Below are 19,914 nucleotides of genomic sequence, written 5' to 3'. Positions count from 1 at the left end.
AGAAAAAAAAAAAAAAAAAAAACAGCAGAACATGATCCATTAGTAATATTTTAACATCCCCGAACAGGGATGGTGGATCACACCTAATACCTGTTGAGGAATATTGAAAGGAATATCCCACGTTGGCTAATTAAGAGAAAATCATGTTTATAAGTAAGAAACACTATCTCCATTGGTACGAGACCTTTTGAGAAAACGCAAAACCATGAGAGGTTATGCTCAAAGTAGAATATATCATACCATTGTGGAGGTTTGTGATTCATAACATGGTATTAGAGTCATACCCTTAACTTAGCCATGTCTATAGAATCCTCAAATATTGAACAAAGAAGTTGTGAGGCTCAAAGGTGTAGTCAAAAGTGACTTCAGTGTCTAACAAATGGTGTACTATGTTCGAGGGCTCCAGAGAAAGGAGTCGAGCCTCGATTAAGGGGAGGTTGGTCGAAGGCTATATAAGCTTCAGGAGAGGCTCTATGGTGTACTTTGTTCGAAGTGAGGATTGTTGAAGATTATTGAAAGGAGTAATACCACGTTAGCTAATTAAGAGGAAGATCATGGGTTTATAAGTAAGAAACACTATCTCCATTGATATGAGGCCTTTTGGGGAAACTAAAAGCAAAGTCATGAGAGATTATGCTCAAAGTGGACAATATTATACCACCGCGGAGGTTCGCGATTCCAAACAATAACTATGGTTCATAGTCACCTGAGGACATATTACCAAGACATATTATAAGCTTCAGCAGCCGTGTCTAATTTCGAATCTGATATAAACTCAACAGCGTTGATTAATTGTAACCGCTCAAGTTCACCGCTATATGGAGAGGTTTTCACACTCTTACACTGAATACTTCATTCCCCTCTTCAACCGAAGTGGAATCTCACAATCAATCCCTTTGGAAGCCTAGCGTCCTTGCTGGCATACTGTGTCAGGGGACTGACTCTGATACCATTTGTAATAGCCTAACCCCGCCGCTAACAAATATTGTCCTCTCTGGGCTTTCCCTTCTGGGCTTTCCCTCAATGTTTTAAAATGTGCTTACTAAGGAGAGGGGAACGAAACATTCCTTATAAGGTTGTGGAAACCTCTCCTTAACAGACGCGTTTTAAAAACCTTGAGAGAAATCCCGAAAGGGAAACTTCAAATAGAACAATATCTATTAACGGTGAGCTTGAGCTATTACAATCCAAGTGTGATGTGCCGGATTGTTTGTGACAAATATTGTGGAAATAAACCAAATAATAGAAAATTCCGTAGATTGGAGTTGAGTTCTTAGAGCAGTACACTGTTAAACCCTTTTCTAATTCGTGCCAATTTGATACCCTTTGGATAAAGCTCATTAGTTTGGGAGGATGACTCCTCTTTCCCTTGTTTTGTTCCTTCTTTTCATTGAAAATAACAAAGACTACTACTTAGAAGAAGAAGAATCTCCTAAAAATACAGCACATAACCTAAACTTAACTCGAGAAAAGATAGCGACAAAAGTGTGAAAAAGTGACAATACCGTTTTGGCCCGAGGTAATGAAGCTGTCCACGTACTCATGAACATTCAACCAAAATAAGAGAATCATCAGGCCGAAAACAAGACCAAATATGATATCAATTGGACTATGCATGCCCAGGTATATTCTCCCTGCCATAGAATGAAAACTTTCATATCGGAAAAGGAGACCAAAAAAGGTATAAAATTCATAAGTTTTTACTCAAAGGCTTACCCAAGCCAATGAGGCCTACAAGCAGACAGACAAGGGCAAATCCTGTGAACTGGTAGGAGGCATGTATATCTTCAGTATAAGATAGGATATAATACAAGAGGTATCTGCACGATTATATTAATGGAAAATAGCTGTCAAGACAATAATATAGGCTGAAAAGAGGCAATACATTGTAGAATGAAATTTTATGGCAATCCTAAACTGGATAGAGCCCAAAACAACAAAGAAAATTAAAAATGAGATAAAATGAATCAAAGAAAAATGAGCTGGAACTTTTTGGTCCAACATACCCTCTCTTAAACTATGTTTGTGAGATCATACGTCGGTTGGAGAGGGGAACAAAACATTTCTTATAAGAGTGTGGAAACCTCTCCCTAATAGATGCGTTTTAAAACCGTGAGTTTGACAGTGATACGTAACGGACCAAAGTGGACAATATCTACTAGCGGTAGGGTTGGGCGGTTACAAATGGTATCATAGCTAGACACTAGGTGCTGTGCCAGCGAGGACGTTGGGTGCCCAAGGGGAGTGGATTGCGAAATCCCACATCGGTTGGAGATGGGAAAGAAACATTCCTTATATGGGGGTGAAACCTCTCCTTAGTAGACGCATTTTAAAACTGTGAGGCTGACGGCGATACTTTATAGGCCAAAGCGGACAATATTTACTAGCGGTGGGCTTGAATGTTAATATTGATCTGTTTTCAACCAATGCAAACTTTCATGTTAAAAGGGTCTAGTATCTGAGATCGTTCCCCGTTCACTTTTGACTTTCAAGTTTTCTTGGAACTCGAGTCACTTCACATAATTCAATTACTTGCTCCAACATTTGAGCATATTTGCAAAGTTGAAGTTCATATGAATGTTAGTCTTTTACTCGTTGATTCTAAAGATAAAGGTTGAGATGAGAACTCCTTCAAAAAGTCTCCATGTAACAGCCCAAGCCCACCGCTAGCAGATATTGTCCTTTTTTAGCTTTCCCTTCCGGACTTCCTATCGAGGTTTTAAAACACATATGCTAGGGAGAGGTTTCCACACCCTTATAAGGAATGTTGTGTTCCCCTCTCCAACCAATGTGGGATCTCACAATCCACCCCCCATCAGGGTCCAACTTCCTCGCTGGCACTCGTTTTCTTCTTCAATTGATGTAGGATCTCACAATCTACCCCCCTTCGGAGTTCAGCGAGGACGCTGGCACACCGCCCAGTGTCTAGCACTGATACCATTTGTAACAGCCCAAGCCCACCGCTAGCAGATATTGTCCTCTTTAGACTTTCCTTTCTAGTCTTTCCGTCAAGGTTTTAAAACGTGTCTGATAGGGAGAAGTTTTCATTCCCTTATGAAGAATGTTTTGTTCCCCGCTATAATCGATGTGGGATATCACACTCCAACCTTGAAGTGAGTCCTTCAGAAATGGATTCAATGGAGCTCAAGCACCTTTTGTTTTATCTGTCTTTTTCTCATGTCCCAATACTTCTCAATGCCTGCAAATATGCATATCACTATTCTCACATTTAAAGCACTTTTTGGAGCATCCTAGCTAACCAAACTGTGTTCAATTGAAGAGAAAGAGACCCCTTCCATCCAAATCATCCACACTATGAAAGGGAAGGCATAATTCTGCTAATCATCTTTCCCATGTCTCCCTGCCAAACCTATAGTTGCTTATCCACTTGATACTCTCAACGAAGATTATATATACATCAGTTAGATCAATCAAATTTACAAGCACAGAACACAAATTCAACAAAAGCAGAAAAGGCAACAAGTCACTATAAACATCAGCATCACCCACGTGAAAATCTAAGTCGAGGCTCGAGTCTCGTAACCCGTTATAAACAAAGATTTTTGCCAAAAATCACATCCTAGAATGAACCGCAACCACACCCTAAGAGAAGAGAAAAAAAAATACCCTCAAGTTGTAACCGCCCAAATCCACCACTAGCAGATATTGTTCTCTTTGGACTTTCCCCTTTGGGCTTTCCCTCAAGGTTTTAAAATGCGTCTGCTATGAGAAGTTTTCACACTCTTATAAAGAATGTTTTGTTCTCCTCCCCAACCAATGTGAGATCTCACAATCCACCTTCCCTTCGGGGTCTAGCGTCCTCGCTGGCCCTCATTCCCTTCTCCAATCGATGTGGGATCCCTAATCCACCCCCTTCGGGACTCAACATCATTGCTAGCACACCGTCTCGTATCCACCCCCTTCGGGGCTCAGCCTCCTCGCTAACACATCCCCCGGTGTCTGGCTCTGATACCATTTGTAACAGCCCAAGTCCACCGCTAGCAAATATTGTTCTCTTTGGGCTTCCCCTCAAAGTTTTAAAACACGCTAGGGAGAGGTTTCCACACCCTCATAAAGAATGTTCTGTTCTCCACCCAACTAATATGAGATCTCACACACCAATATGATACCAAAAAGGAAATAGCAAGCATATGAACCATGAAGGGAAAGGAACCACATACCCAGATAAACAAACTGTATTTAGCGTGTGAGAAGAGGGCAATCCATATTCCATGGCGTTTTCTTCCTCACCTTTGGTGGCAGTAATTCTCCTAACAGGTGGGCAACTGGGTCTAGGAGCTGATACCACATCCTACAAAGTACACAAAAAAAAAAAGGACAAAAGAGGATAAGAAGCTTGAATTCATGAAAAATCAAAAAGAACAAGGCTGGTAACCTTAATGGAATTCCCCAAGTAATCGCAAAACGCCATCAAAAGAGTCATTTGCCGAGCCAATTTCCCATGCCCACTCTACAATTTCACACAAAAAGTAAGCGCATGAACAACGAAGTGAAAGATAAACGATTAGCGAGAGATTTAAAACATACCCAGAATAGCAGCGGAAGAAAAGCAGTGTAGAACGACACAGAAACGATGCAAGACAACCCAGAAAACATGGCATCGAAGAACGAATTCTGATATCTCTGCAAACCCACAAACCCTTAAACAACGAATCCAAACACGAACACAAGCATAATCAGTTTCAAAAAATCGCAAACCTGGATTCGAAGAACAAGAGGAGCGCCTGCTATGACATGTCGAGCCACCCAAGGTCGCAGCAAGGATCGAAGCTTCTGAGTTAGGTTAATGTAGGAAGCTAAACCAATCCACGAGAGTAACCCACATAAACCCACCGTTTGCCAGACGGCTACGCTTTCCATTTCTCCTTCTTTGATCTTCTTCCTCCCTCCAAAACGAGAGGGATCGAAGAGAAATCAAAGGGCGAAACAGAATGTAGGGTTGGATTGTTGTAAAATTGATTAATCCGCCTGAATTCGAAAAGGGGAAGAAAGGAATGAGACATTCAGCTCATCTTTGAGGGCAGTGGGGTGTGGGTTTCGGTTAGGCTTCGTTGGGATTTTGACTGGTAGCTTTTGGTGCCAGCACGCGGAGAGCATTGTTCCATGAAAGGGAAAGATTTGAAGAATGGAACAAATTTGAGAACGTCATTGATAGTTCATGAATGATTAACAAAAATTTTGAGTCAAGGAGATTTTTATTGCCGCTTAAGTAATTTAATGAGTTTACAAAACTCACAATTAAAACTCTTTTAAATGTTAATTTATTTAAATTAGGAATCCCTTCCATTGGATTGGATATATAAAATAGTTTGTACAAACAGGAATTTTTTAGTTGATTGGATTGAGACTCGAATAACCCGAACCAACCTGAACAAAGTTTTATAATTCAACCCTGTTAAACAAATAGGACTCTCCACAGCTCTAGTGGCTTTGTTTTGGACTTTCCAGCTAATGAAGATACTATTTCTTAATTATAAACTCATTCATTCCCTAAACTAGCCGATGTGAGACTTTCATCCAACACCTCCATTTAAACAAAGTTTTCATCCAACACCTACCTCCCTTTGAACATAGCGAAGTTTATGGCAAGACTCTGATGCCATGTTAAATGAACACGACTCTTCACAATTATGACACTGTCCACTTTGAGCATAATCTCTCATTGTTTTGCTTTAGGCATACCAAAATGCCTCATAACAATGAAGATAATATTCCTTGTCTATAAACCCATGATCATTCATTAAATTAGCGGACGTGGAACTTTCATCCAACAAATTTAATTCTCTATTTTCAAGCAACAATTTAGAAATTGAGATATTCGAGAGAGCAACAATGTTAACGTTTAGAAATTTAGATGACTTAAAATGGTAGAAGTTATTCTGTGAGTATGAGAAAATGGTAAGTTGAAAACACAACCTTAAACAAGTTCAAAATCTGGAACATGAAGTTTATATAACTTTACCGTGTCTTTCCACTCACGTTGAATCTCATTTATCTAAAAATGATATTAAGTATAATTTTGTTGAGTAATTAATTTACTGGGTTAGTAGTTAATTAATTATATGTATCTAGAATTTGCACTCTAGATCGGATTCTCAATCCAACCATCTATTCATTTTATAAGCTCGGCTCGTGTATCTTGCTTTTGGCTCGAGTTCTTTGCTCATATCACCTCTAAATTGCTACCAATGAATGACATCCTTCTAAAGGCGTGCATTTCCTGCTCCCAACGAAGTTTCTATTTTCTATATTTATACTTCTTATGATTAATTAATTAAGCTATAGATTAAATAATACTAAGTTTAATTTATGATTACATTAATTTATTTTCTTACATTTAATTAATTAATTGTTAATTAAAATTTTATCAATAAAAGTTATAAAAAATATACTACTATAGCAAAGACATAAATTTAAATTAATTAAACATATTAAACAATTATTAATATTATATTAACATTTTAAATGTAATTATTTAATTATGATTTATTTTGGTAAAACAAATACAAACTAATAATGTTTAATATATATATATATATTACACGCCAGAAATTAATTAAACTAAAACACGAATTTATACCCATGACATAATATTATCTATGATTCAAACAAACCCACAAGGATGAACTTCATTTATGCTTCTTCTATGGCAACAATTATGTGACTCAATTAAAAAAAAAAAAAAACTAACTTTTTAGTTCTAAAAAATTAAATCTCTTACATTTTGATCGAGCCTATTTACCCTAACGCTCGGCTCGATCCTTCGTTTTCTAAAATTTTGGTATAGATCTACGATGCCCCCTTCTAGGGTGGAAAAACCACTTCGTTTTACAATTAGTATCCTATCTTATCCACGAACCTCAATAAATTTCCTTTTTGAAGTAGCATCCTATCCAACCTACCTCTTCTTGATATATACATATATATATATATATATATATGTATCTGTATATATATATATATGTATCTGTATATATACATATATATATATATGTATATATATATATACATATATATATATATATATGTATATATATATATATATGTATATATATATATATATGTATATATATATATATATGTATATATATATATATATGTATATATATATATATGTATATATATATATATATGTATATATATATAGCGCTTCTATTTTATAGTACAAAAGGTTACTGTCCAAATATATGAATTGGTTATCTGAGTACACTAAATGATAAGAAATACTTAGTCAGTTAAATGATAAGAAATACCTATTTAAAAACCCTCATAGGAGCTTGGATATGCAAACTCCTAGTTCATAAAAGCTAAAAACCCAAAAATCAATTTAACTTCACTCCAAGGGAAAATAAAATTCGGATTACCTTGTTGATCAAATATCTCAAGTCAAGAACACTTGTTTGAGATTCGAATCACTCCACGAGCAATATCAATCATGTCAAGCTTGAATGATTCTAAATATGCAATATAAACCACATAAAATTGTAGAGAAGAAAGCACCAAAACATACTTTATATAGCCATAAAATGAAAATTCTTGACATTCCATGAGGCATTTCATGAATTGTAACCTTGATACTTTATGACCATAATTAACCACTAACCTTAAAATAAAATAAAGAAACACCATAACTCAAACCAAAATTTGTAAACATTTAAGAATAAATGAAGTTTGATTTTTCTTTAATGTGACATGAATTACAACATATTGCGATAATTTGAACAACATTTTCGTTATATCTTCCTTGAAGTTTATCTTACATTATTAATATCTTGGTTCATATCACTAAATGCATGCAACAGAGACAACACACTTCGGTCTAACCCAAAAAGGCTGAGGCGAATTAAATTTATAAATGTAAGCTTGATAAGCTTTACAACACAAGCACCATGAAAATCATGCATAGCTTAGCTTGTCTCTACATTGTTCATAGTCTACAACCTAACAAATAAAATTCCAGATATGATTTCTAACAGAGAAACGCCAACAAAATGACTCTCATTGTCTAACCTTCTAGAGGAGAAGTGCCCAAACAACTATTTTCAGCCTTCAATGCATGTATAACAGAAACAAAGGAAGGTCATAAATTATGTAACTAAAGAAGCAAATATATAATTTCTTTACCAGCCATGTCCTCTTCAACCTTTTGCTGGATCGAGTTTTGAGTTAACGTCATTTAGTATGAAAACGAAGCTGTTTCTTGCATAGCAACGCTTCAGCATTTCTTTTCCTGGGTCGGGAAAGCGGATAGTCCCATCTTTCCAAATCTCTGTCACCACAAACCATTTCTTTCCTCTATAGCTTATGTCTTTATCGCATAAACTATAAAGCATTGCTTTGCATGGGACAATGTTGATCCCTCGAATGGAGTTATCAGCCAATAAAACTGCAAGCAAAACAAAAGATATCACTCAATCCGTCTAAATTGCAATCAAATCAATTGCTCCCTAATTTCCCAATACTTTAAGTTCCTCCAAGACAAGTGATGAACGAAACTAATGAAGGAATAACTAGGAAAAGAGTAAACTCACATTTCGCATATATATGCACAGGAGGCATTGATTTTTGTCCCTCTTTTTTGGCAACTAGCAAAGGGAGGATCCAGTTATCAGACTCCATTAATCTGAATCAGATTCCTCTGCCTGCGAGTTCTCGTCCTCTAAGCATTCATCATCACCCGTCTCATCTGATTCAACATCCAAACCATTCTCCACCATCTCCTCGGCTGTATTATTAAGCAGAATGCCCTCCTTTTCTATCAATGCAGCACCTTTCCCCCGGTAAAACAGACCAGTCTTCATGACATGATAAAACTTTTCCCTAAGACGTGTCAAGGGATGTGGGTTCACTAGCTTTCCTCGCTGATACCCTTCCCTAAGAGAAACAGTCGTGGTCTTACACTTCAAAGACAGATAGAAGATTCCGGGATAACGGGTGAAGATTCGAGTGAACTTATGGGGAAGATTCAATTCCTCTCTCAAGCTTCTCAAATAGTTTCTTTTAGTTTTCTTGTGAAGAGTGAGGCTCAAAAGCTCATGTAGAACCCCAACAACTCGCTTCTCCATGAGATCACTGTTGGGGTCAATTTGCCTGCAACTCTCATATGGAGAAACGTAAGGTAACTTTTGAAACTCTTCCATCCAAGCTTTTACCTTCTTTTGTGCCCCATATCCCCTCGGAAAACTCATAGGAAAAGCCAATGTGGTACGCCCCCTTTTGAATTGCCTATACGCATCGCCCAGTTCAGAGCTCTCGTTGCTCCTTTGCAAGGCTGAAACTGCAAATTCCTCGGCCCATTCCATAAGCCGCAGACACCAATCCCCATTCGAGGCCTTGACTAATCGAAAATGATCCGGATACTTGGGAATCAATGACCTCTCAAAGCCACACGGGAGACCTAGATCCCATTCTAGAGGACGCAACGACGGAAGAGGAATAGCCCTATTTTTCATCATCATAAGCACTCTACAAAGCCTTTCGACAGTATCGCTCTCATGAATTTGGTGAACACTAGTCTCTTGCTGATCTAAAAGCAGCGCGGTATCCGTCAAACGAAAGCAAGGCAAATTAGCGTAACGAGAATGAGGAAATTCGTGAAAGAGAGTCGGATACCTCCGGATGAAGCGAAGAACGGGGATGGTGAGGCCGAGCAGCTTCTGCCAATCGGCGATGGATTTAACAGTAACGAAGCCAGTAGAGGAGCGCTTAATGGCGTCCTTGAGGAGGGAAGCGGCCTTCAAATCGGTCTCCGTGTCGATGATGTGATCGAGACTCCGATTCTTGACCCATTTGAGGCGAACCTTGGCAATTCCTCGGCATTGAAGGCGCAGAAAAGGATTAGGGCTCAGGTATGGCGATCGAAGAATTAGGGTGGAAAAGGAGAAGCTCTTCATTTCCAAATCCGGAATTTGCGAACGAATGCTCGAGCCCGACAGAGAAGCTCTTTATTTTAAATTTTTATTTATTTAATTTCTTTATATATTAAAATTAAGTGGTAAATTTTAATTAAATATTTGAAAATAATTAAATAGATATTTTATTTTTATTAAATGATAAAATTAGTGTCCAAATTAACATGAATTAAAACCAATTTTACAATAATAGTAAAGATGAAGGGTTACTCTCTATTTAAAATTGACAACTTTGTGTACCAAGTAGACCCTACCTGCTCTAGGAAAGTTTAAGATCAAGGGTTACTCTCCGGTCGTCCCTAGTTAATAGTTGTTCAACCAGAAATGCCTATTATATATGACTAAGGAGACATAAAATAACAGCTCATGTTCATTCACATATCCTTCCAAACTCTCTAAGGTACATAGCGGATATCCAAAGCATTAATTGGGCATACCTAATGTCTTAATCCCTGTAACATGCTCCTACAAGTATACCATACATAAATGTCCAAAATGCTCAAAAAAACAATTAACAATTACACAAGACATCTGGAGTCCTAAATATATCATTACAATTAATCATAGTTCTCAAACGGTTAATTAGGACTCAAATCATGTTTTCTAATCAGTAACTCAATGTTCTAATTGACCCTTACAAGTATTACTTGAAAAATAATCCATGTGGCTACTTATTCGAATGTCGACTTCTCGAGCTCAATTCGAGTCTACAAGAATTTTCAAAATTTTTCAAAAGTCTTTAATTAGGTCCTACATTAAGCAAAAATAGCAAACCATAAAATTGGGGCGAAAATGAGTGCAAATGACCAAACCAGGATAAAAACAGAGATCTAGTTCAGATGGACCACAACTGGTCCAGTTCGGTCTGGTTCAGCTAAACGAGTCGAGTCGATTCAAGAAAAACTCGTCTTCTACCTTTGTCTATGAGGGTCTCCAACTGGGAATCCTTACCTTTTTCCTCGCTTGATTATTATGTCACAACCCTCAATTGGTTCCAATCTCTTTAGCAACTTTGAAGATCTCCTCGAGACGAATCTAACCATCCAAGAAGCATCAAATTCTATTTAGGAACGCACGAACTAGGATCAATAGAAGCTTTATACTTGGCCTCCAGTAGTTTGCCTTTACATCCTATTACATTTTGGTACTACCTGAATGCACATAGCATATGGTGATTCATACGCCACTGTCTTAATATCCCTCTTATTCATGTTAACATTAGGGACACACAACCTTCTATGATACAATAACTCGTTGAATGATATGGAAAATCCCTTATCCTTTTCTTCCTTATATTGTTGGTAAATCCTAGCTATGTAGGAGTCACTCGTCTGTGTGCAAATCATGCATTATCTTAGCCCTGGTTGGGCTCTAAGCTAGGGAGACTCATAATGCGTTGTCTTATCCCTGGTTGGGCTCTAAGCTAGGAGAGTCTCCCTATGACTCACCATGCCACTACCTCAATATCGATCATTTCCATGTCTGCTTGTAACTCGACCTCTCTAGTAATTAAAGCAGAGGAATGGGTTGCTTGTCCACTTCAGGTGTCTACCACAACATTCATCTTGCTTGGATGATACAAGATCTCTATGTTATAATCACTTACCAGCTTCAACTAATACTTTTGTCTCATATTGATATCCTTTGTGAATAGGTCTTTTAGGTTTTTGGAGTCAGTAAAAATCTGTGTCTACTCCTCGTACAAGTAATGTCGCTATATGCTTAGAGAAAACCCTATTATTATCCATTTTAGGTCATGGGTCGAGTAATTTCACTCATATTCCTTCAACTATCTCAAGACGTAGGAAATGACCTGATCATTCTGCATCAGGATGCAACCTAGCCCCTTTCGTGATCATTCTGCATCAGGATGCAACTTAGCCCCTTCCCTGATGCATCATAATAAACCACAAAGTTACTTGAGTCGTTGAGCATTGGAGCATAAGTGTCGTCACAAACCAGTGCTTCAGTTCTCTAAAACTTTGCTCGAAAGCCTTGTTCCAAGAGAACACCTTTCCTTTTCTTGTTAATTGCATGAGACGCAACAATCTTAAAGAAGTCCTGAATAAACCCTCGATAATATCCTGTAAATCCCAAGAAGCTTCTCACTTTTGTAACTAAGATGGGTCGAGCCAGTTCATCATTGCCTCGACCTTGATTGAATCTACTGAGATGTCATGTCCTAACATAATGAGTTTCAATAAGGTCATTACCTGCAACCAATATTCGCTTTGAATATTTGGCATAGAGTCGATGCGCATACTGACAGCACCCTTCTCAGGTGTGTCTCATGCTATGCATCAGTTCTGGAATATATCAATATGTTGTCGATGAAGACTATCACAAAATGTCAAGGAAGTATTTAAACACTATGTTCATCAACAAGTCCATAACTGCTGCAGAGGCATTAGTCAATCTGAATGACATCACAATAAACTTATAATGGTTGTATTTGCTCCTGAGGGTCGTCTTGGGGATAGATCATCTATGTATAATATCACGTCCTGATCCACGCATAGTATAACGTCAAAATCACATATATCTAATACAATCAGCAACACATCTAAGGGTCTTTCTAACACTACTTTATAGGCTTGGACTTACTCATCTACCACTAATATCTCTCTTGACGACGTAGACACCGATAACCTGTATTCTAAAGGCTATAGTCCTAACCGTGCATGCCTTACAAATGTAGCAAAAATAAACGAGTGTGTGAATCTAGAATAAAATAACACGAATGCATGATATCCGAGCATTAGTAAAGTACATGTCACCAGTGTCAGTATCTTCTACTCTCTTCCCGTTGGTGGCCCTGGTCATGCCTCTACTCTGAGTCGAGCCTTCCTAGCTGCTCCGTCCAAACGTTGAGGCCTCGTTGCCTCCTGTGGGGACAATCTGTCTTCCTATGGCCACTCTTACCACAGTGATAACACACGTCAGTACCAACCCTGCACTGTCCGGAGTGTCTGAGACCACAAGTGGGGCACGTGGGTCTTCCACTGTCATGTTTCCCTGTTTCAGATGCAGAAAAGCTTCCCGGTTGTTGTACCAATTTACCGCCGGGTAGTACTTGTGGATGAACGCCCTCTTCATCTCATGCCAACATATTGGCTCCTCATCCTCATCTTCTTTCCTAAGGGTTTGTTGGGCAGTCTTCCACCAGAAGTGAGCTTCGCCCTTAAGCATAAAGGAGGCACATTTTACCTTCTGATCCTCAGGGCATTTCATGTGCTCAAATATAGTTTCTATAGACTCAACCCAAGATTCAACAAGCACGGGGTCTATTGTCTTTCCTTCAAACACTGGCGGGTCATATTTACGGAAGTCTCTCAGATACTTGAACTCCCTAGTCATACTAGTACTATCAACATCTCCCCCTCCCTCTTGATTGGCCGCAGCGGCTTGAATCAATTTTTGGTAGGCTTCCATGCTCAGCATTACCATGTTAGGGGGTGGAGCTACTACGGGTTCCAACACCGGCAATTGTGGCACCTGTCTCTGTGCAGAATTCTGGGTAGGATCAGACTTTGTTGGAGTCTTCAATGGCCTCGTACCTCTACGTCTACTAGTGCTACGTGTATGAGTAGGGTCCGACTTTGTTGGAGTCTCTGCTAGCCTCGTACCTCTAGCTCTGCTAGTGCTACGTGTTGTAGGTGCCATAGTCTCTACATCATGCAAGAAGTCAAGTTAATAGACATCCAACCCAAATCACTAACCTAAATATGTTCATGTATGAAAGGCATGAAAATTTTTAATCATAAGACGAGATAGGCATACTACTTTCTATTTGCAACCTATACCAAGCCTTGGAGATACCTTCACAAACAAAAAACCCTTTGGAGGAAGATTATTGATGCCAAATCTAGATCCTCCCTTTTGAACACTAAACCGGTATCCTCCACAGCAACAGCAACCAAAGGCCCTTGGGAGGCTATATTAAAGTTCCGAAATCTAATACATAGCCGTGTATGCTACAAGATTGGGGATGATCTCTTGAGTTTCTTTGGTTTGTGCATTTGTTTAGTCTTTCCTGAAAACTCGGTTTCTTACAAAAACAATAATAAATAAATACGAAAATAAAAACCTTTTTTGGGACGATACTTGGCTTGGAGGGGCACATGTGATGTCCCACATTGGTTGGGGAAGAACAAACCACCATTTATAAGGGTGTGGAAACCTTCCCTTAACAGACGCGTTTTAAAGTTTTGAGGGCAAGCCCGAAAGGGAAAGCCCTAAGAGGACAGTATCTACTAGTGGTGGATCTGGCTTGTTACAAATGGTATCAAAGCAAGACACTGGACGATGTGCCAGTAAGGACGCTGGGCCCCAAAGGGGATGAATTTGGGGGCAGTTCCACATCGATTGGAGGAAGAAAAGAGTTTTAAATCTTTGAAGGGAAGTCCAAAAGGGAAAGTCCAAAGAGGACAATATACACTAGTAGTGGACCTGGGTTGTTACAGCACATCTCCCATGATCCCCTGATAGAGATTTTTGGAAGATCGAACCAAACGGTATGTTCTCAGTCAGCTCCTTGGTGCACGACCTCAATCAAATTCTAAACGAAACAGCCCGAGAGCTCTATAAAGTAATTTGGAGTGACCATTATCCAAAGAAAGTAAAGCTTTTTCTATGGGAGAGGAAGCCAGCCACAAAGCTATTAATACTCATGATAAACCCCATTGGTGTTCTAATGGCAAGCATAGCTCACAACCACAAGGCCACTTGTTTTTATCCAATTGAAGAGGTTTTATGCAACTCTTTTGGGAGGCTTTGCCTCTCTTTCATTATTATATTAATCATAAATCCTCCCAACAATAAAAATGTCATTCAGTAGAATTAATTTTTATAATAGGAATGGTAAAAAGTGTCTAATAAATTCATAATTATATTTGTTAGGAGTCCTGACAAAGTGGAATTGTGACACGCACACATGTCGTCATATAATAATAATAAGTAAAGGGACATTTTCTCCTCAAGAAAATGACCTCTTCCGTCAGGGAGTCCATTAGATATTTACCTAAACCGGTAGGTAGGTCGTTGAGCCGATCCCTAAGATGAGTAAATGCTTATGGAAAGAGAATTATGATTATTACCTCTGGGTGTAAAGCTTTAGTATTCTTTTATACACGCCACACTAAAATCCTTATTTTGATCCAAGATAAGTAGCAAACTCATAAGCTGCAGATCAGGCTTTTAACATCAAGTACAGCGGAAATGGAAATCAAATAACTTTTTCTACAAGGTGGGAGGGATCCAAATGTAGCCATGGGTTTGAACATAACCAGCTTTTTCCAGTAGCTCGTCAGCCTTGGCCGGACCTCGGCTCCCGGGTTTGTAAGGAAGCGACTTCACCTCACCGTTGTCGATTCTGTGCAGCAATGGCGTGAAGATCTCCCAGGCGGCCTGAACGAGAAAACTGTTTGTGAGCATGAAGTTGATAAGAATTAGAAGATTCGTAATTCGTTAGTGTTGAAACGTTACCTTCAGCTCATCTCGACGGACGAAATGCTGCTGATCGCCCCTTATTCTGCGAGAGTGTTTAATGTTGTTAATGAATGTTACCATGTAAACGACGTGAATGCTACAGAAGATAAAGGATGGGTCTTACGTGTCGAGGATGAGACGCTCGTATGCCTCTGGAATTGTAACGCCCTGATAACGTTGGCGATATGACAAGTCTAATTCACTCTGTACAGTTGACATTTCCAGTCCAGGTTTCTTGACCTGCAAAGTCCACAGAAAAGAAGATGAGTAATAATAGAACTCATGAACTGAACCAGGTTGCCTCGTTAAGTGTTTTCAATCAAGAGAGTCGAGATATCGAGCTCTGAAACATACATAGCGACCAATCGGATTTCTAGTTTAAGGGAGTCATGAACATTGGCAATTCTCTATTAGATACCCTTTCAAGCATTATGAACATAAATGTCTAATGGTGTGACGTTAGCTTATACGAATTTTTTTTCGTACCGTAAGCTTCATGTACATAGCCTCGGAAGGTTGCAAGCGAATCACAAACTCGTTCCTCCCTTGTTTTTTACCTGCATCATGAACATTGATCAATTTCGAGCAACTAAACAAAAGCATGCTCGATCTCGATGATGTATTTTAATAATTCTACACATTCACAACAAAACATCAAGCACCCAGCCAATAATGCATATACCAGTGAGAAGAACTGATACGATATAGATTACGAATGACACTTTAGATTGGAGGCCTTACATCTGAAAATGTCACCAGGAACATCCTTGAACTGAACTCGAATTTCCGCTTTTCTTGAGCTCAATGCTTTTCCTGCCTTCATTATAAAAGGGACGCCTGAAAACGAATACATACGAAAGAACGACACAGTTAATTCATAGAATCCAGAGGCTAAATGTTCATAAAAAAGCCCACCTGAAAACTATGTAACTTAGCTTTGAAGAGTATTCTCTTACCTTCCCATCTTTCATTATGAATCCTTAACACCATAGTAGCAAAGGTTGGTGTGTTTGAATGATCAGGAACGGTAGGATCATCCCTGTAACCTTCATATTGCCCAAGAACTACTTCTTCATCCTTAATTGGCAGCACTGACTGAAGAACCTGTCCCAAAAAAGCCCGTGGAATTTGAGAGTAGAAAGAGGAGACCCAAATTCAAGGAACTTGAGAATTAAGTATACATATACAATTTAAACGCCGGTTAAATATACAATAAGATTTCTTTTGGTTTGAGTTCCTACCTTTACTTTCTCATCTCGGATGTGCTCGGGTTTGAGGGAAATAGGTTTTTCCATAGCAACCAAACAAAGAACCTGAGAAGGCAGCCAAAAAAAAAAACAATTTAAGAACTTCTAGAAGTGCAAAATTAGTAGATAGTTAAGTCAAAGTAATGCAACAACAAATCGAATCCTACAAATTTTAGGTCCATTGTGATAAAAAGTCCGTTTAAAAACTTTAAAGTGCTCTAGAAACCAAAAATATCTCGAGTCAAGAACAACTTCTCACCTGTAATAGATGATTTTGAATGATATCACGAATAATCCTGCAAAATAGAACTTGAATTGTGACTTGTTTAGATTAATAAACACATGTTTGGGAGTGATTTTAGCAAATATGATACGTTTATAGTGATCTATTAAAATTGATTTTCATATGATCATTGTAATATTTGGTTCTACAGTTTTAAAAGTGATTTCTACACAATCATAAGTGATATTGAATTGAAGGTGTGTTTAGAAATGGCTTTAGAATAAGTGTTTTAAGCCTAAAGGACTACTTTCTAATTTTGTAAGTGTTTTACAAAGGATAAAAGTTTAAAATAGAGATTTTCAGATGATCAGAAGTAAGTCGAAGATCATACCCATATTCATCAAAATATCCACCACGCCCCTCGGTACCAAAATCCTCCCTGAACACGATCTACAAGGGAACAAAATGAAAGGGGGGAAGAAAAAACAAGCATTAGTACACAACTTTTAAAAAGTTCAACCAAGCTAGAACTTTCAAATTAATTGTACTTCAACAGCCTTGAATTTATTTTAAGAGTTTTGCAGATGTTCACATAAAGTAATGAACCATGAATTCTCACCTGTACATTATCAATGTTGTCACGGTTCCAAAGGGGCAAGAAAAAGCGGTTTGCAAAACGAAGTACCAACTGAGAATTCAAATCATGCAAGAACATACATAAGACTGTCGTTTTAAAAGTCAGAGACTACAAATAATATCTTAGTTACGTCAATATTACCAGATTTTGAACCAATTCCTTCCCCAGATAGTGATCAATACGATAAATTTGTGGTTCGTCAAATAATTCTCCAATCTGGGAACTTAACTTCTCAGCAGATGCTAAGTCCTTCCCAAAAGGTTTCTCCACAACAATCCGGGTCCATCCACCAAGATCAGCTAAATGTGGATTAAACAGCCTTTGATAATCAATATCCAGATATAAACGAACGCCAACCACAAGAAAATAATCTGCACTTAAAGCTTACACTTATTCATGCAATAATGCTTGATCATCTTGCAGACAGACGGATATACCGAAGGAGGAAGTGCAAAATAGAACAGCCTGCGAGATGTTCCCTCCGCACTATTTCTGGAAACCTCATGCTCTGAGATTTCCTTATCCAACTTCTGAAAGCCCTCCGCAGAATCATACGAACCACTAACATATTTGATCTGCAAAGTTTATTGCATTTATGCATGCACGTAATTCTAGTGAGTATATTACGATACTAACGCAACAACAATGCGTAAATCGAGTAAAACTAACCAACTTCAGAAACTTGGATACTTCTTCTAACTGCACGGCATCAGAAGTTTTTCCTTGGACAAGATACCTGCAATCATTATTCATATTGAGCAATCCCTCACAATGGAAACAGTCGACAGAGATTATATAAGAGGTATCAATGGAGCATAATACACCGAAGTATCAATGCAGAAATAGAATTCTTAATGACACTCTCGAAGTAAAATACATAGATGCCCAGTGCACAAATGATTGATTATAAAGCTAATACACGGCGATTGATTTCATGAAAAAATCAATGATTCCAGTAAGTTGACTCGATCAAATAAAAAACGACATTAAGAGTAAAGATAGAGAAGGTTCCATATCTCACCCACGTATGCGGTTTCTTAGATCATCATCAGAAATTTTTGACCTCGCATAACCAAAAATGTGAACTTCATCTGATTGTAGGAATCCCTAAGAGTAACCATTGATTAAAAGAAAAATACTCAGCAGTTGAATTGAATAAATCAACAGAGGAATGATTGCAAAGAGAAGACTATCTAGTAGCTAAGAACAAAATATGTCCCTCAAATTCATTCAGGTTGCCGGATGCTCTATCAAAAACCTTTAGAACAACCAAACAACCAAACTCCAAAGTTAAGCAATTCTACCCTTCAATATGAAAGGAAAATCCCAAATAAATCAATAAACCTGGGCAAAAAGGTGGAAGAGAGCTGGAAAAGTCTTCTTTTTAGCAAGATCTCCAGATGCTCCAAGAACAATGATGGAAAGACAGCCAGTTTCCTGCACATTCTCCTCTCCTGTAAAAGAGTCATTTCGGAGAGTAGATCTTTTCTCGATGTGCCACGATCCAGAATCCATCTCTTAAGCTACAGAACACATAGTCCAAAGAAACAGAGTTACAAAAATGAAATAATCATAACTCAATTTTCACTACAAGATTCAACTAAAGGCAGTCTTGGCGGAATCTTTTACTTCACTAACAGCGCAATATCTAACAGCTTAATCCAAAACAGAAAGAACATATGAGAGGAAAAAAAGAATGTAAAAGAGAAACAAATCAATGTAAAACTATTCCGTTAAAGTCAACAAAAGAGAACAAAAGAGAGAGAGAGAGATTATAAGGAATCCACACTAGTTCGCGGATCTGATTCTCCGAGGGAACGAAAATCAAACCGAGCCAACAGCAAAATTATCGAACAAAATCAGTAATGATCAGAACATCAAGTTCTTTCAGCAAAATTATCGAACAAATTCAATTTCAAAAGATTGAACAAGAAAAAGAATCAAACCTCACAAAATTAAAACCTAAATCAATGATAATGGTGTTAAAGCAGCTCAAATGGCGGAAGAAAAACAGAGAGAACACTAACCTAAGGCTCTCCTGTCCGTCCCCTTTCTTGGAATTGGCGTCGAATGGAATGGAGATTTTAGAGATTCTGGGAGATTTAAAACCGCTGTATCCCCCACCAAACACTTTCGTCGTCGGCAAATGGCATGCAGCCACTCCTAGCCGCCGTTCTAGACGCGGAAAGAAAATAATCATTTTTGGGTTTGATTTTACAACAACCTACCCCCGCATTTTGGTATTATTATCTTTTTAGCCACCTTAGTTGTTTCTAAATTTCACAATACCGACTCGAAAACGATGAACACGACTCTTCAAAATGATAGTGTTGGTTTATGGGTGATGAACACGACTCTTCAAAATGATATATTGTCCATTTTTAGTAA

The 19,914-nt window shown here is 38.2% G+C and overlaps 4 protein-coding genes and 1 long non-coding RNA gene across 6 annotated transcripts in view; 1 reads left to right on the top strand and 4 right to left on the bottom strand.

Annotated features, from left to right (window-relative positions):
- LOC111467313 overlaps nt 1–766 on the top strand; it is a 19,309-nt gene extending 18,543 nt beyond the window's left edge. Inside the window, exon 2 of the long non-coding RNA XR_002714516.1 lies at nt 348–766. This is a non-coding gene — a long non-coding RNA (uncharacterized LOC111467313). The remainder of the gene's footprint in view (nt 1–347) is intronic.
- Nucleotides 1–5,154, bottom strand: part of LOC111467214 (lipid phosphate phosphatase delta-like) — a 6,786-nt gene extending 1,632 nt beyond the window's left edge. Inside the window, exons 1-6 of the mRNA XM_023112041.1 lie at nt 4,720–5,154; nt 4,549–4,644; nt 4,397–4,471; nt 4,182–4,312; nt 1,717–1,820; nt 1,506–1,634 (exon numbers count right to left, since the gene is read on the bottom strand). Of these exons, the coding sequence (XP_022967809.1) occupies nt 1,506–1,634; nt 1,717–1,820; nt 4,182–4,312; nt 4,397–4,471; nt 4,549–4,644; nt 4,720–4,881 (697 nt within the window). The 5' untranslated portion in view covers nt 4,882–5,154. The remainder of the gene's footprint in view (nt 1–1,505; nt 1,635–1,716; nt 1,821–4,181; nt 4,313–4,396; nt 4,472–4,548; nt 4,645–4,719) is intronic.
- A 2,687-nt stretch (nt 5,155–7,841) lies between these two features.
- LOC111467211 (protein WHAT'S THIS FACTOR 1 homolog) lies at nt 7,842–9,955 on the bottom strand. Its single transcript, XM_023112036.1, has 2 exons — nt 8,553–9,955; nt 7,842–8,407 (listed from the first exon to the last, which is right to left on the bottom strand). The coding sequence occupies exon 1, from the start codon at nt 9,912–9,914 to the stop codon at nt 8,640–8,642; it is 1,275 nt and encodes a 424-aa protein (XP_022967804.1). The 5' UTR covers nt 9,915–9,955; the 3' UTR covers nt 7,842–8,407; nt 8,553–8,639.
- A 1,407-nt stretch (nt 9,956–11,362) lies between these two features.
- LOC111467258 lies at nt 11,363–13,637 on the bottom strand. Of its 2 annotated transcripts, XM_023112115.1 has the most exons (3): nt 13,531–13,635; nt 11,810–13,461; nt 11,363–11,771 (listed from the first exon to the last, which is right to left on the bottom strand). In XM_023112115.1, the coding sequence occupies exons 1-2, from the start codon at nt 13,593–13,595 to the stop codon at nt 12,780–12,782; spliced, it is 747 nt and encodes a 248-aa protein (XP_022967883.1). In that variant the 5' UTR covers nt 13,596–13,635; the 3' UTR covers nt 11,363–11,771; nt 11,810–12,779. The 2 variants fall into 2 exon arrangements, with proteins under 2 accessions (XP_022967883.1, XP_022967882.1); XM_023112114.1 differs by having other exon boundaries at nt 11,810–13,637.
- A 1,364-nt stretch (nt 13,638–15,001) lies between these two features.
- LOC111467193 (glucose-6-phosphate 1-dehydrogenase, cytoplasmic isoform) lies at nt 15,002–19,704 on the bottom strand. Its single transcript, XM_023112010.1, has 16 exons — nt 19,554–19,704; nt 18,871–19,049; nt 18,548–18,633; nt 18,196–18,262; nt 17,915–18,101; nt 17,668–17,825; nt 17,509–17,577; nt 17,281–17,339; nt 16,926–16,962; nt 16,661–16,732; nt 16,376–16,523; nt 16,161–16,256; nt 15,906–15,976; nt 15,544–15,659; nt 15,417–15,462; nt 15,002–15,338 (listed from the first exon to the last, which is right to left on the bottom strand). The coding sequence occupies exons 2-16, from the start codon at nt 19,039–19,041 to the stop codon at nt 15,171–15,173; spliced, it is 1,551 nt and encodes a 516-aa protein (XP_022967778.1). The 5' UTR covers nt 19,042–19,049; nt 19,554–19,704; the 3' UTR covers nt 15,002–15,170.
- Nucleotides 19,705–19,914: the final 210 nt, after the last annotated feature.

The sequence above is a fragment of the Cucurbita maxima genome, unplaced genomic scaffold, assembly GCF_002738345.1.
Source record: "Cucurbita maxima cultivar Rimu unplaced genomic scaffold, Cmax_1.0 Cma_Scf00033, whole genome shotgun sequence".
Taxonomy (NCBI): domain Eukaryota; kingdom Viridiplantae; phylum Streptophyta; class Magnoliopsida; order Cucurbitales; family Cucurbitaceae; genus Cucurbita; species Cucurbita maxima.
The sequence above is the reverse complement of the archived record's forward strand: the minus strand, read 5'-3'. Positions and strand labels throughout refer to the sequence as shown.

Bases quoted from the DNA above. Each gene is read 5' to 3' on its own strand.
- LOC111467211 (XM_023112036.1), bottom strand. From the start codon at position 9,914: ATGAAGAGCTTCTCCTTTTCCACCCTAATTCTTCGATCGCCATACCTG.
- LOC111467258 (XM_023112114.1), bottom strand. From the start codon at position 13,595: ATGGCACCTACAACACGTAGCACTAGCAGAGCTAGAGGTACGAGGCTA.
- LOC111467193 (XM_023112010.1), bottom strand. From the start codon at position 19,041: ATGGATTCTGGATCGTGGCACATCGAGAAAAGATCTACTCTCCGAAAT. The intron at 18,634-18,870 runs GTTTATTGATTT...GGTTACTCTTAG, and splicing joins TCTTCCACCTTTTTGCCCAG to GGATTCCTACAATCAGATGA. The intron at 16,257-16,375 runs GTAAGAGAATAC...ATTCGTTTTCAG, and splicing joins TCATAATGAAAGATGGGAAG to GCGTCCCTTTTATAATGAAG.